At 35.0% G+C, this 15,509-nt stretch overlaps 2 protein-coding genes across 2 annotated transcripts in view; both read right to left on the bottom strand.

Moving 5' to 3' along the window:
* Positions 1 to 15,509, bottom strand: part of LOC120424836 (cytochrome P450 4c21-like) — a 112,175-nt gene that overhangs the window by 25,531 nt on the left and 71,135 nt on the right. The gene's annotated exons all lie outside the window — the stretch shown is intronic.
* LOC120424832 (uncharacterized) lies at positions 8,026 to 9,644 on the bottom strand. Its single transcript, XM_039589060.2, has one exon. The coding sequence runs from the start codon at positions 9,528 to 9,530 to the stop codon at positions 8,736 to 8,738; it is 795 nt and encodes a 264-aa protein (XP_039444994.1). The 5' UTR covers positions 9,531 to 9,644; the 3' UTR covers positions 8,026 to 8,735.

The following is a 15,509-nucleotide window of genomic DNA, read 5'->3' as shown; positions in this document are numbered from 1 at the left end:
TTTTCTTATAAGAATCACATTAGATAAATTATTGTGCAAAAATAAACCCATACTTACTTGGATTAACCAACATTTTGTTAAATTTGCCCGGGATGCTCCATCCGTTAAGAGTTGGCCCGCATCTCCCTTCTACTGCCCTCTCTTTCCATCAAACATTCTTATAACGTGTTTAACTCACTCCCATTAGAGGTCGTCATGGCGAAGGTTGTCCTCTTGCTCTTCATAGTTTATCACCTGCAAAGAAACCATCAACAAACCTACTCACCAATTCCACCTCCCCAGTTGCGACACTTTGATTTGCCACTTCAACATTAGCCAAATAGTGTAATTTTCACCTTTCACATCCTCTCACTTCATAATTAACAACACAAACTCAACAAATCGACCGCTCTCGTTCGAATCCTGACTTCAAATGACAGACGTAAACAAACCCAAGTTCATCTTTTAAATATTTAACCAATTGTTAATTATATTCAACAAAAAAAAATCTTGATTTTTCTAAAACCAAAACTAACAGTCGAGCACGTTCATTCGAGTTCGGGAAATCTGTTAGCTTTTTGCCTTTAGCATTTTCAACAAACAGGTTACTAAATTAATACTGAATTTTGGTTAATTTAACTGAAAATTGGCAGTGACAAGTACGTTTTTGTTAAAATTTACGAAAGTAAAATCAACAATTTTAATTGTTAAAATTTCTGGGCACAGTCTCTCCGTGTAAACTATAATAATGATAATAATAATAATAAAGCAGGTTTTGGGGTTTTTGCTGAATGGCACTATTTTGCTACCGCCCATGATAAAGGCCCTAGTCATGGCCTCGGAGGTACTCTTAAACGGTTAGCAACACGTAAAAAAACGGTGCATTCAAAATAACCCAATAAATATTCCTTAAGAAAATTTCACAATTTTTTGACAGGTGGGAGGCACGTGCAAACAATAATTACTTTAACTTAAATCAAAAGCACTGCTTAGTCGATTCAATGCCGTTTTTTGTAGAATCAACGCAATAATTTTGTTGTTAATTCATACAGTGTTTGACAAAAAACAACGAGTCGATTCAACGCAAAATTTTGAGTTGTTTCAATTGTTTTTTAGGGTTATTCCAACAAAAAATCATAAAGTTAAAACAACAAAAATATTTTTTGATTCAAGCAGGCCTGATTTTTTTGCGTGTTGTTTTGAATCATGAAATGAAATCTACATGAAACTTTCAAGAGTGTTTAGAAATCATTTTTTGAGTGGATTCAATAAATATTCTGTAATATGAAATTTCGAGATTTTCTACATTTTTGTATCCCCTCAATACGAGGTATGGAGGGTACACAAAAAGTCTTTTGTTTTTAGTCCTAACAGTTCGATTCGATATAAACTACTAAAGTTATCGACAACTTTTCAGAACGAACAAAATGCACACACAAAAATCTCACTAAATACCAAGAAACACTCACTCAACGGCAGCTCAACTTTATATCTCATCCCGCTGCTGATCGCTTTCGGCGAAACCCTAGGACCATCAAGCGTCTTCTTCGAAGGGTTGTTCGAAGAAAGCTTGCGAGTCCATTTTTCTTCAACCTGACACCTGACTCAAGACAAAACGGCATTCGAAGAAGAGAGGCGATTTATACTTCTGAAATTATTACCATGAAAAAAGAACAATCATTTTAATGTATTTTTCTGTATTGCTCGGTTGAGGATAAAAACTTTCCCGCTTTCCATTGAATCCTTTCAAATTGGATTCTATGAAATGGTTATTTAAATTAATTTTGCTGGTATCATCACAGTTCAACCACCTCAATCACGCTTAACTTTCGTGACGCACAAAAACGAGCTGAAATAAACATGCAAACAAGATGTGTTTTCGACAACTCTCGCTGGAACTATTTGCCAGACCCATCATAAACAACACCCCCCAAAAACTAATTGCACAGCTGTCCACCTCCTTAACTTCTTCCAGATGAAACCACAACAGGCAAAAGGGCAGCGACAACGGTAGAATTTTGCGGTTTTCCCGAGAGCATTTGAGAGGCTGCTGAAAAGGGGTGGGAAATCGTTTTATCAGCATTCCATGGCTCAATCGGCGTAACAATTGGCCTGTCCCACGCACTTAGCGCCGACAGGGTTTCAACGTGATGCCATAGACAATTAGATTAAGAATTTTGAACCCAGATTAATAAATTGCTAAATATCGATTGAAATTTATATAAATCATTGATTGAATTTAGCATGCATGTTTAAAATATGATAAGTTGTTAAAATGCTTGATCTATGATTCTGCAACCACTCAAGGTAAAAAAAATGACATAGCAAGGCCCCCGTTTGAGTACATTTCAGTGGAATGGAACATAATCCTGTGTGACAAAAATTCAGCAGCCTTTTCGCCGTTTGATCAGAAAATATCAAAAGCACATTCGGAAATGGCTTATGTCACCGCGGCAAGCTTAGCAGGTGGATGGTTTTGCTGGCGTTACTAAATATAGAAAATCAATTTCCATGTAAGGATTGCCAGTGATAAAGCGGTTTAGTGGTGCTATGTGGGCTCGGTATAGGATTGGTGGATTTGATTTTTAATCCAAATAGCCCTACTAATATGATACAAAAAAAAAATCTGAAAGATATCCACTCTAAACCTTTTCCATCGAGTAGTAAAGCCAATAGTCAAGTGAACAATAAATAAACAACTAACAAACAAGTTGCACAACTTTTGAAACTATTAAGATAGTTTAAATTCAACACAACTTTTTGATTTTGCAGTAAGGCCGTTGCAAATACTTTTCAAATTTTTCTGATTAATCTTTTGCAACGAAATTGTACACAACTTTAATGGCCAAAATGAGTGTGAGGATCAATTGAAGGCTTGACTGCTTGTAAAAAATCATGCAACTTTGAGAAAATATATAAACTTTCTAATTTTTAAATCATTCAAATCGTCTGAAATAAAAGAAAATATTATTAGTATTTTTGTTGAGAAGGATTTTTTAAATCAAAGTGTTTGGATAGTGAAAATCTATGCTCCACAACATAAAGTAATTTTAAATTTGTCTCAGTGCCCATAAAGTTAAAAAAAAAACAAAAAAAAAATCAACTTGTGAATAAATGAATAAGCATTGAATTCACCTTAAAAATCTAATTTCTAGCGCTTTTTAACTTGAAACATTATTTCATGAAATCACAACTCAAAGTTTTCAAATATTTGGAGCGAGTTTTTGAAATATAGATGCATTCTTTGGGTAAACTTTACATGATACGAAGTTGTATTTTAATGGTTTTTCATAGTTTTATGATATGATTTTAGTTATATGGTATTCGACCTAATAAATTAATTAGATTAAAATTTTGAGTATTTAAAAGTGGTTGTAATTCAACGATATTTTTTAATATATAACCCTTTTACGCCCTTGGTAGCTCACGTGCTTCATAAATTTATAACTTCAATCTGTAATTTCTCGAATACTTAGAAACAAATTCTTCTCACACAAACCTTTTTTAAAGATTTAATTATATCAGTTCAATTTCCATCCAACATGTTCAAGGTAAAAAAATTCAAACAAATCTCAATGTTGATCTTGGCCGGGAGATGTAAATATCTTATTTTCAAATGTTATTACAAAAAAAAACATTAAAAAAGGTTGTCAAAAATAAAATAGTTTATATTCATTCCATAACAGCGTATGTTTTGTGGTCCAACATATAAGCAAACAATATTCCTAGTGGTGAATGCTTCAGAAATAAATATTATCTGAATTAAACCTTGACATGAAATATATAGAAATAAATAAAATCAAATCAGGTTCTCCAATTACTATTTTTTGTATAATTTCAAAACATTGGTGCCAAAAAGGTAAGAAAATGTATACTTCTGCTTGTATTTCGGGAATTCCCGGGAAATTTACAAATTTCCCGGGAAACGGGAAATATTTTTTCCGGGAAATCCCGGGAATTCCCGGGAAATTTTTTCCCGGGACGGGAAATTGGACGCTCTAGTTTAGATTTTTTACGAAATTCCAATGTACAGCCCCGCAAAAAAAATATTTTTCGCAAAAAATAAAATTTTCGTCTATACTTAGATATTTTGGAAACGAATGATGACAAAACAGTTGGACAGGTGTATAATGCATTTTAAAACACTATTTTCATTAAAATGTTGAAACTATGCCTCGTAATTTCAATTTTTATACTTTACACCCAAAGGAAATATATAGCAGTGGATTTGCTACAGAAAATGTTACATTTTATTACAGTTTTTGCAGCAAGCTCATAGCTCAATTTATTTTCATAAAATATTTGCAACGGCCTAAAATTCCAAGGGTTTCCAGAAGCGTTTATTACTTGCCAGTCTGCCAATTAATTACTCAAATTACTGGTCCAAATTAATTAATTACATTAATTACTTTATTACTTTTCACTATGATGAAAAAATATATAATTTAATATTAAATAGAATTTATTTATTTATTTCAACGGTTCTAACCTTGAATATTTATCAATAGCTCATTCGATAGCTCTTTCAAAAATAAATTTAATGAAATAAAATAAAAACACTCAATATCAAGCAAAGTACAAACAGTATTGTTTTGTTCAAAGTCTTAAATTATGCTTTTTTATTTATTTATTTTTTTGTGCCAATCTGGATATTGTGATTTTTTTGTATAATTTTTATTGAAAATAGCAGAATATTTCACAATAGTTTCATGTTTACACATTGAAAATTTTCTCCCACTAGAGGGTGCTGAAACTTGGCAAGTCGAATGCCATTGAAATATTGTTGTTTAAAGTTGTTTGAAAAAAGGCCCCCAGATTTTCGAGCCAAACATAAACTTTGAAAAATATTTGCAGCGGCTCTTTATGAAAACTGTGAAATTCTTCAAAATAACGTTATGTTTTAAAATGTTTTTCGAACATTGGTTTGACATTATTTCGTTTGTTTTTTTTTTCTCAAGTATATTAAAAAAAATCCGTTACCAAAAATACGGATAATGTGTAATTTGTCATTTACATTGGATTTAATTTCGCCATCTGATTAGTCAATTCTAATTTCACTGAGTTTGATTTTTAACAATGAAACATTTGTCTCAGAAATATTTGGAAATGTTTCAAGAAAATAGTTCAGCTCTTAAAAAAGAGATATTACAGGACTGTCAACTGCTGTTGTTAGCTGAAAAATATATTAAAAAAACTTATTTTTATTTTAATTTATTTTTAAATGGCTTTCACTTGAAAACTTTGCTTTTATCAATGATAATTAAGTAAATTTTGGTTTTAAATATTTGATCCACATAAACTTCAAATAATTTTGACTGTCTATTAGAAGGAAAAGCATAAAAAAAACATACAAAAATATAAAACTAATTCTAATGTACTGCCGTTCTACGTATAATTGTCCCATGTCATTTTTGGACGATTCTGACTTTTTAACATTTTTCAGTTTAGTTTGACGTATACTTTCAGAAAAACACATAAAATCTAGTACTTTGTTCGGAAACTCATTGAAAACAACACCAAGTCTGTTTGTCCCATCGTTGTACTTCTACGCATAATTGTCCCACCAAGTATTTTCTTCCCCGGAATCAATAGTTTTACGAAGCATTATGTCGTGTTTACCTTTTGTATAGCAAGAGGATCATAAGTAAGAGTGATAAACTACTAACTGGGGCAATTAGGGACATATAGGGCGAATAGGGACCCAAGGGACAATTATGCGTAGAAACACAGAAATCGGTCGAAAAAATTCAATCGCGTTTTTCTCAGTTGCTCTTTTTTGAACATGGGACAATTATGCGTAGAACGGCAGTGTAGTTCTTGCAAAAAAAAAAATATTTCTCGACTTTTTTTATTGAGCCCAATAAACATATGAAAGACAATCCCTGCACAGTAAAAAAATTAGGTAAATTTGCAAGTTGTAATATTGGACTTTGGAATGAGGTAATATTTATTTTGTAATATTACAACAATTTAGACTGAAAAAGTGACATAACACAAGAAAAGTGGTGAAATTACACATTTTTTTCTGACATAAAAGATGTACCTCTTCCCAGATGTAATTTAACCATGATTTTTTTACTGTGTGTCTGTCATCGAAGTAGAAAATAAAACTGGGGTAAAAGTGCCAGACGCAACATTCTGCTATTTACCATTGAAGATCAGGGTTTAGGATGTGACGTTCTGTAACATGACGTTATGAAGTGGGAGATTTTTTTATTGAATATTTAATTAGATGGGTTGTGATTCTGATGTGAACCCACCTCCATCTCAATCTTAAAACCTAAGGAAATCAGCTTAAAAAAAATGGCGAGAGGAGCATTGGAATGAAAAGTTTTAATTGTTCAGTAAAAATAATAAAAAGGAAACTGTGAAAATATTACAGCTCGGGGGATTCAGAGAAGTTGCGCAGTTAAAAAAAAATAGAAATCTGACATGAACAAATTTGTTATTAAATGGAAATGGAAATGTTTAATTTTACCACTTTCCTGGTGGTAATATTCAACCTTCCAAATTTACACATTTTTTACTGTGTGCATACACCATTTATTGCAATTCTGGAGTTTTTTTAAGGTCTAATAAATATAATTTTCAGTTTTTGCTTTTTGGGTGTTTTTCAATACCGCTGACTCAAGGCGGTTTCAAAAACACCCAAAAAGCAAAAACTGAAAATTTGGTTTATAGAGTTATCTACGTGCGCATGTATTGCGTGTACGTACACGAAAAAGATTGAGGTTAAATTTTGTACCCGCCAGCAAAACAAATGGAGTGCTAGTGGGCGTGAGCTCGGGCTTAGATAACTCTATTGGACCTTTTCAAAAAAAACTCCAGAATTCCAGAAAACACCCTGCTTATCTGGTTCCGGGTTTTCCGTGGAACGTTTGATTTCCCGCTTGAATGCCGGCAAGATAAGTGTCAAACTTCTTAACAGTATTGAAAAGTAGAAGAACTTTTCGTTACAAGTACTGAAAAGTCAAACTTTTCAGCACTCAAATGGATCATCATCTTAATTTGATTTAAATATACAAATAAGAAATCATCTTTGGTCGATTTCAAAAATAACCAAAATTTAGATAAAAAAAAAAATTAAATTTCAAAACTTGATTTTCTTGACAAAAAAATCACTCCTGAAAAAATATATTTGAGGTTTGAAAAGGTCCAATAAACAAAGCTTGTACAGTAATCCCACAAATTCGGAACACTTTTATGATAATTTGTCAATAGCATGTCAAAAGTAGCTTTTCTGTCGATCTTACTATTTTTAGAACCTTCATTTGGATATTCTCTGGCTATTTCACTAGTAAAAGTAGTACTTTTTGAACAAAAAACTTCATTCCAAGACTATTTTATCCAGAGCAGCAAAACTCTGCCTCCAAATTGCCTGTTTCATAATTGTGGGATGTTATTGTGCCTCCCACAATTGTGGAACACCTGAATTTAACTGATATTTTCACCAAAAAAAAGTTATCAGACCATGTATAAAACATCACTAAGCTTGAGTTTCATTGGTTTCAGTGTGTGAAGTCATTATTTAATAATAAATATGTACTCCTGGAGAGATCCAAAGTTTGTTTACATTCGTAAGAAAAAAGTGTTCCGAAAAAACTTCATATAAAAGTTAAAATTTGTAGATGTTCGATACAGCATTCGAAAGATCGCAAGAAAAGCTTTCAAATGAAGGTAAAAGCGAGTCATTAAGTTCAATTATCGATTTGCTATGATTTTTTAACATTGGCCGATCTGGAAACCGTTCCGAATATGTGGGATGACTGTATTTCTCTTCACTGATGCTAGATTCTTACATACCAAAAAGCAAATAAAAATGGTTTATTGAACCTCTTCTAAGGAAACTCCAAGAATGTAATTTTCGGATAGTCATTTTATTTAAAAAGTCGCGCATTTCGTTTTAACAATTTAAGAAATAGTTTTTATTATAAATCGAAAATACTCTACATAAAGTACTTATTATCTACAAGAACGTACTAGGTATCATAAGTTATCCGTTGATAAGTTAGTTTTTGAGTCCATTCCTTTCTTGAATCCTACCTCTACTGATAAATGTAATAACGCAAACAAAGCAGAAAGCCTTCTCGCTAACCGAAGACCGCTAGTTTAGGAATAAAGTAACAAATGTGCTGCAGAAATACTTCAAACAACAATTCCGTTAAAACTCAGAACTTTAAATATTATTTTTTAGAATGTTTGGTGTTGCTCAGCATTTCGTTACGGTCCAAAATCAGGCTTCAAATCATAACTTGCCGCTCTTTTCCTGTATCAACTGTACATGCCCGGGTCCAATTGGTTACCAATAATTTTACTGTTTAGTTTAGGAGCGTTTAAGCATTTTTTGTTTTAGATCACTTAAGGTTTTCTTGTTCTCGAGTCTTGCGAAATAAGGGTCGGTCCGGCGGGGTTTGGGTTCGCTTAAACCACCGCCGGCTCGCTCAATCATATGGTTTTTGGTCAAATTGTTCTGCCCCAACTGGGGGGCATTTGAGAATAATTGCACTTTTTTCATAATCATCGTCTTTGCACTTGCACTTGCTTGCAATTACAAACTACTCAACACAGGTTTTATGCTATCGTCCAAAGGATGTCTCGCGCCAAAGGTACCGAATGCCAATCGTTGGTTTCCATGCTCAAGATCACACGTAACTTACTCGCACAATCAATCGCAATCGCAAATCAGTCGCTAAGTTCTAGGGTTTCTTCGCACGTTTTTTGATATGGTTTGCTGAGGATCCGGAGATGTTCCGCGCCTAGCGTCCGTAGTAGCTGCAGCTCGTCGAAGTTCTGGGCACGCGCTGCGTTGGTAGTCCGGAGATGCCCCGTAGGTACGTGTACGACACTGGCCGACGGAGAATCTTCTTTGGCGGAGGTTTGGTGGATGAACCGCTTCCGGCGGTGGCCGTTGCCGACGCACTGTTTGTGCTGAACAGCGACATCTTGGACTCGGCCTTCTGCTTCAGGATCTTGTGGTTCAGCAAGTTGACCGAGGTGCTGCTGCAGGATAGTGACCGGGACCGGTTGGTTCCACTGCTGCCGCCAGTTGCTGCAGGAGTCGTGATGGACAGATTGTCCAGAAGTTTTCGAACCGACGACCGTCGCGATTCACGTTGGGACTTGACATCTCCGCGCGAAGAATCGTCACTGGAAGCACTGGACAACTCGAGCGACAAGATCTGCTCGGCCGAAGACTTGACACACGGACTGGAGCGCCTCTTGGGGGCAATCTGAAGTCGGTCACTTAGCGAGGAACATGAATCCACCGAGGAACTACGCGAGTCCATGCGTTCTCCGCCGGATGAAGCCGAAGTCAGCTCGTCACTCGACTTCAAACTGATCTTGCGGTAGATGGTCTGGAAGAATCCGAAAGTTTTGTCCTTTCCGGGTGATGCCGACGACAGCGGAGATACACTTCGAGTCGTCGACGGCGTCGGAATGTCTATGTAAATGTTCTCGCTGCTGTTGTTGTTGTTTCCGGTTCCGCCGCTACTAATCCCAAGCAGGTTCGGCGATAGATTGTTATTATCCATTTTGGCACAGGTTAACATCCTTAACGTTCAGCACACTGAGTGAGCACTATAACCGTTAATCCACGTGTTTGGAGCAAACTTGAGCAAACTGGTAGGTGTACGTTTTGGTAATGAGTAGCATTGGGTGCTCGCGGCGAGCTTTTATAGCTTTCCGAACCAGAAACCAGAGCAAGGATGAATCTGCCGAAAGGATGCTGCGTGAGAAGGACACACTCTCAGCTAGAGGGGAAACGCTCTCTCGCGTTCAGTCTCTCTGGTCTTGTGAGTGAGTTTGTTTTGGTTTCAACGTGGAAAATACCTTCATATTTTTGTTTTTTGAAGTAGGATGAGAGATTTGCCACCGCTCAGGAGTCATATTCTATCGTTTGAAAATAAACCTTTGAGATGCTACCAAGTTCATGCATTTTAAACTCATCAACGGAAAACGAGATGGCGCTAAACGTGGCGCGCGAAATTCAAACTTATGACCACAGGTGATGAGTAATGGACATTTATTATGTAGATACGCCCACAGACTCGGCAGAACGCATCATAACTGCATTTTGTCCGTAATCAATTATTCTGTGTACTTGTAGGCTAGACCGAGCAACGGTTTTTTCGTCGAACGAGTCAGCCAATTAGTCTCATAACGAAACGCAAGTCCAACGCAATCTCATTTATATTTAGCCTCTATAACTATTCTGCGAACAAATCGCGTTTTATACTTGTCTGGGTGGACTTCCTGTTCCTATTCTGGAACGCCCTCAGATAGTAGATAGTAACATCCAAAGGATTGATATAACATTATTCGGGGAATTATTCTACTTTTATAACGATAAAGAATTGCTCTTCATAAGGCCCACTTTTTTCGCACTCAACTCAGCGTGTCCCAGTGATCAATCTCGGCATGCCGTATAATCATCGTGTCTGAACAACACACCTGATTCGCAAGAATGATAGTACTTAAGGGATAGATTATTTGCAAATATTCCTCCCAGCTGTTGCGCTGCAGTGCAAACGAGTCCTATCTTTATTCCATCACCGTATAACGCAATCATCAAAGCGTCGAGGTTCTTGCCTCCAGGGGACCTTGCTGTAACGTTGTTGGTTATGTAATGATGCAGTTCTGCCCCATGATCCGGTTCTGACAGCATCCCGTAAAGAAAGCAGTTCTGGAAGATGCGATGGCGTTCAACTGTCTTTCTTTCACCCTGGCCTCTATAAAAAGCCTCGACCTGGGCACTTCCAGCTGGTACTAGTTCAAAGACTTGCAAACTGTGAGTGCACAAACGGACGTGTTCAATAAAAATTATCAACCCTTGCTGGTGCTGTTACTGCTGGACTGAACCAAAGGAACATTTACATTAACAATGTCAAAGAACGTAAGTGCTACCGAGTTAGAATCGGGACCTTGAAATTCGAACGGGCTGTGAACCATGGCCGATGACATCGAGGGACATCTCGAAGGAAGTGCATTTCCTGTGTGTAATTAGTGCAGGGGTGGGTGCAACAATGCATATTATTTCAGTGTTTAAGTTGATAGTTGTGGCACAAACATTTTTTCTTTTCTTTTATGTTATTAAAATAAAAACATCTGAAATGCATTTTTCTGCATTGATAAGCATATTGAGCCTATTTGAAATCGTTTAAAAATATTTAGATTTTTTTTTAATGCCAGTATATAGCACCGCCAAAAAAAACCCACATAAAAAAACTCGTCAATACTTAGATATTTTGGAAATTTATTATTAGGGCTAGTGATTTTTCACGATTTCACGGAAGCCGCGTAATCCGTGAAATTTGCCCTTGGCCGTGATATGCCGCGAAATTCGAAAAATCACTTGAAAAATTGCTCCTCAGTGTTTTAAAAACTGATTTTTGAATTGAAACAAATCACAAGTAGAGCATTTCGGAAGCAGTTATTGAAATAAATTAAAAAATATTGCATGGTTAATTTAGATCTCATTTTTTAAAGATTGATTTTCACATGTAAATATACAGTAAAATAACCTTTGATTGTAACATGCTATGGTTTTTTTTTTAATTGAATATACTTTATTGAATCTTTCTCATAATAATTACATTTGATTTAGTTTGCTTTTCGTGATTTTAACACTGTTCATTTTCATAACATTAAAAGTATATGATTTATCATTTTTTCAAACTAGGCACAATGAGAAAAAAATGTAAAGAAAACATTACCTAACATAAAACTAACTTAAACTTACAATAATCTAAACCAATCTTTGAATCAAGGAACATGTCATGGACACAATGTGAAATTCACTAAAAGAAAACACCACACAGTTTGAACTATTTTATTTTTGATTCCAGTTAAATTTAGTAAAATAACGATGAATAAGTCGCATTGTATACCGTGAGTAAAAATTCATAATGATTTGAATATTTTAGATAGCATTATGTTTTTTATTCAATTTTAAAATAAATTACATGTTGATAAAAATTGCATTTTTAAAGTATTTTTGAATATTTTAATTTTCTTTGTTATTATCAATACCAAATTGGAAAAAATGAACTCATTTAAAAATTGCAATGATTATTTTGTTTTTTTTTTTAACTATTGTTAATTTTCAGTCATTTTCCTCTACAAAAAAATACTGAAATAAAATATTTTTTGCATTTTGTTCAAGCAGATTTTCGAGTACCGTGAAATTGTCGTGAAATTCCAATGTTTTGTAATTGGCATGCCGCGAAATTTCATTTTTCGAGCCGTGAAAAATCACTTGCCCTACTTATGGTTGCAAAACAACTGGACAGGTGTATTAAGCATTTTAAAACCCTTTTTCATTCAAATGTTAAAACCCTCACCTACAACAATTAAAAAAAATGTCATACAAAATTCAACTCTCAACAGCGACCTTACCCCATTTGGCCCAAAATTTGCACAGTTGCAGAAACCCCCGAGGATTTTACAAGATTTTTCAAATTTGCATGGTAAATATTCGACAATCGGTACCTCAGGAAAGAATTTTCTGCTCAACTAATTTAATCAACTTTTTCACATTCTTTTCAATTTTTATTATGTTTTACTGGACCAAAACGGCAACTTAAAATTTTTTAAAATATTAAATATTTTAAAAAGCAAAATCCAATTTGTAATCGGATATAACTCTAAATTTTATGGCAAAACATTCCGTTTCTAAGTAATTGTCATTTGATGATTAATTCTAGGTAGAAATAATGAATATTATCATTGCCTAAAATAGAATAGAGAGTAGAGCGTTCAATTCCCTAGATTTCCCAAAAAAAAATCCGTTTCCCGGGATTTTTTTGAATTTCCCGCCTATTCCCGAAATTCAACTGGAAGAAAACTTTTTTAACTTTTTTGCACTAATAAATATTTAAAAATAAACAAGAGAGAATACAATTTTATTTTATGTAATTTAATTTTAATAAAACTTAATCTACTGTTCATTTGAACCAATCACCTCGCCTGAAAATTTCATATCGAGGTTTATTTTGAATAATATTAATTTCTTAAGCTTTCACAACTGATACTAGATCTTGCCTATTTGTTTTGCAGGAGTAATTACAGTATTATAGAATGAAGATAAAACCTTTTAACATTTTTAATGAAACTTTGAATATAAAGTTTTAACCTCTTTCGGACAAGATCAAAATTGAGATTTTTTTACGTTTTTTTTTACCGTGACCAACTTGAAAATTGAATTGTTTCAATAACCGTTTCAAAGATGGTTGTGCAACAAAAAAAACAGTTATGATTTCAAGAAATTGAAGGTAGATTTTTAAGATAAATTCGACACGTTTTGGCTGATAAAAACGACACGTTTTGGCTGATAGGTCTTACATTTTAATTATTAATTCGTTGTTTTTTAGTCCAATCATCAATCGTGGCTGGATTAACAATAAGAAATGTTTAGAACAACAATTACATAACTAAAACTCCGTTGCAACGTCACGGAGTGATCGATGTAGTGAAGCATTCAAGCTTTTGATCGATCCTCAAACTCATTTTTACCATTAAAGTTGCTGTTCTAAACAATTCTGTTGCAAAATATTATTCAAATCAGTATCAGAATAATTATCGATGATTTTAAAATTTCCCGGGAAATTTATTGAAAATTTCCCGTTTCCCGGGAATTTTGTAACCCCGGGAAATTAGACGCTCTAGTAGAGAGAGCTTCTTAACACTGACTATCAAAACTTTTGGTCGATTTTCAATGTAAAAAAACAATCTCTATAAAGTATTTGAACCTCTCGAAGAAAAGTATTTCTAAAATTTCAATATTAAGCATAATTAAGGGTTGAACACATGCGTGTTGTTCGTAAAGTATGTCGATTTTTTTCTATTTGAATAGAAAGTTCGTTACAACTTTATTGAAAAAATGATTTAACAAAAATTAAAAATAATTTAAATTTTCGGCACCACAAATCGAAAAAAAGACTTGATATCTAGATTACTTTTTCAAAACAACCAATGCGCCGTGGGTTTCCTATGTACATAGAAACTTTTGAAAAAGTAAGCGAGGCGAGATATGTTGCAGACTTGTGACAGTACCACAGCTGTAATGATGTAGGCAGCATTAAATAGCTCAGTGGGTTGTGAGCAAGCAAGATTCTTTCAAAACTTCTGCAAAACAATTAGTTTAAATAGTGAAAATTTGCAAATTAGACGTTATTAGGACCGAGTCCCTAACCGGCGAAACATACGAGAGTATCTCCTGCTAATATTTTTTGAATATTAGACTTGGCATTTTTATATGAATGACAGTTTAAAATGAAGTAGCTTTTTCTAAATATTTTTTAAGTTTTTTTTGCCGTGTGAATTTATGATAAAAAGAAAGTTTGAAAAGCAAGGTGACAAAAACTTTGGAAAATAATCATTGTTTTTATTTGAAATTTCATGATTCAATAAAAACTATCCTAATAGATTTTTAACAGAAGCAAATTTACCATCATGACCATATCGTCGCCGTTGTGCTAACTTGTCGTACGTGCATTTTGAGCCAAATTGAGTTAAGAACGCCATTTTGGGCCAAATTGAGTTAAGAACGCCATTTTGTGCATCTCACAATGCCACATCTTTTGACCTTCACAGATCCCCAAAATTCGATTTCAATCCTAAGATATTCAATGAAAACCAAAAAAGCTCCGAAAATTTTTGTCACTTTTCATATAAAAGTAGTTTCAATCTTGTCGTGCTATCTTGTCACTCCCTGAAAATTGATGTAAGTGCGACAAAAGGCCAAAGGGATTTCAGGTCAGGGTGCGTTTGACGCACGTACAAGCTAGACTACCGTAAACATTTGTAATTATAACTCGGGACTCCAGCAACCAACTTCAACCAAACTTCGGGACAATGCACAGAATGGTCAGCCAAACAAAACGTGTTTGTTATTGTTTACATTGCGTGCTCTCGTTTTTGTTTATTCAAGGTCAAACATTAAAACGCGTTTTTCTCGGAACGTCAAAATGGCGGATGCGACAAGATAGCACGACGACGTCGATATGCAAGTTAGCAAAGCAGTAACAGGAAACTGTTTGTCACATCCAAAATCCTTTAGGTACACACACCATCTCCTGATAAAACAAACAAGAAACCAAATATCCCTGGGAATCCCAGCCATCCATTCTCTCCCAGCTTCATCAACATCATCGATATACTGCACAACAAATTATTTTCGCCGACGATACAACCCTTTTGTGCATCGAACAAAAGTGTGGCTATTTTTAGCCCGTTTCCAACTCCGAAAAGCTTCCTCGTACCACACTTCCGTTAATTGCTATCATCCTGGTGAATCTTTTCAGCTCTTCCTCCTCATCGTCACCTGCGCCAGTCTGCTGTGCGTCACTTCCGCCAAACCAGTCACCGTCTGGAACGAAATCCCAGCAACCGTTGACCGTTTCTACGTCGCCGAGCTGCCATCCCAGTTGGCCAGGCTCACCGAGTACCGGGCGACGGCACTGATTCCGGCAGCATCCGCAGTTGCCGTGGCGCCACCACCTGCCCTTGAGACGGCCTATTACGCGGCCTAC

The sequence above is a fragment of the Culex pipiens genome, chromosome 3 (assembly GCF_016801865.2).
Source record: "Culex pipiens pallens isolate TS chromosome 3, TS_CPP_V2, whole genome shotgun sequence".
NCBI lineage: Eukaryota > Metazoa > Arthropoda > Insecta > Diptera > Culicidae > Culex > Culex pipiens.
This window is presented reverse-complemented; position numbering and strand designations above follow the sequence as displayed.

Bases quoted from the DNA above. Each gene is read 5' to 3' on its own strand.
- LOC120424832 (XM_039589060.2), bottom strand. From the start codon at position 9,530: ATGTTAACCTGTGCCAAAATGGATAATAACAATCTATCGCCGAACCTG.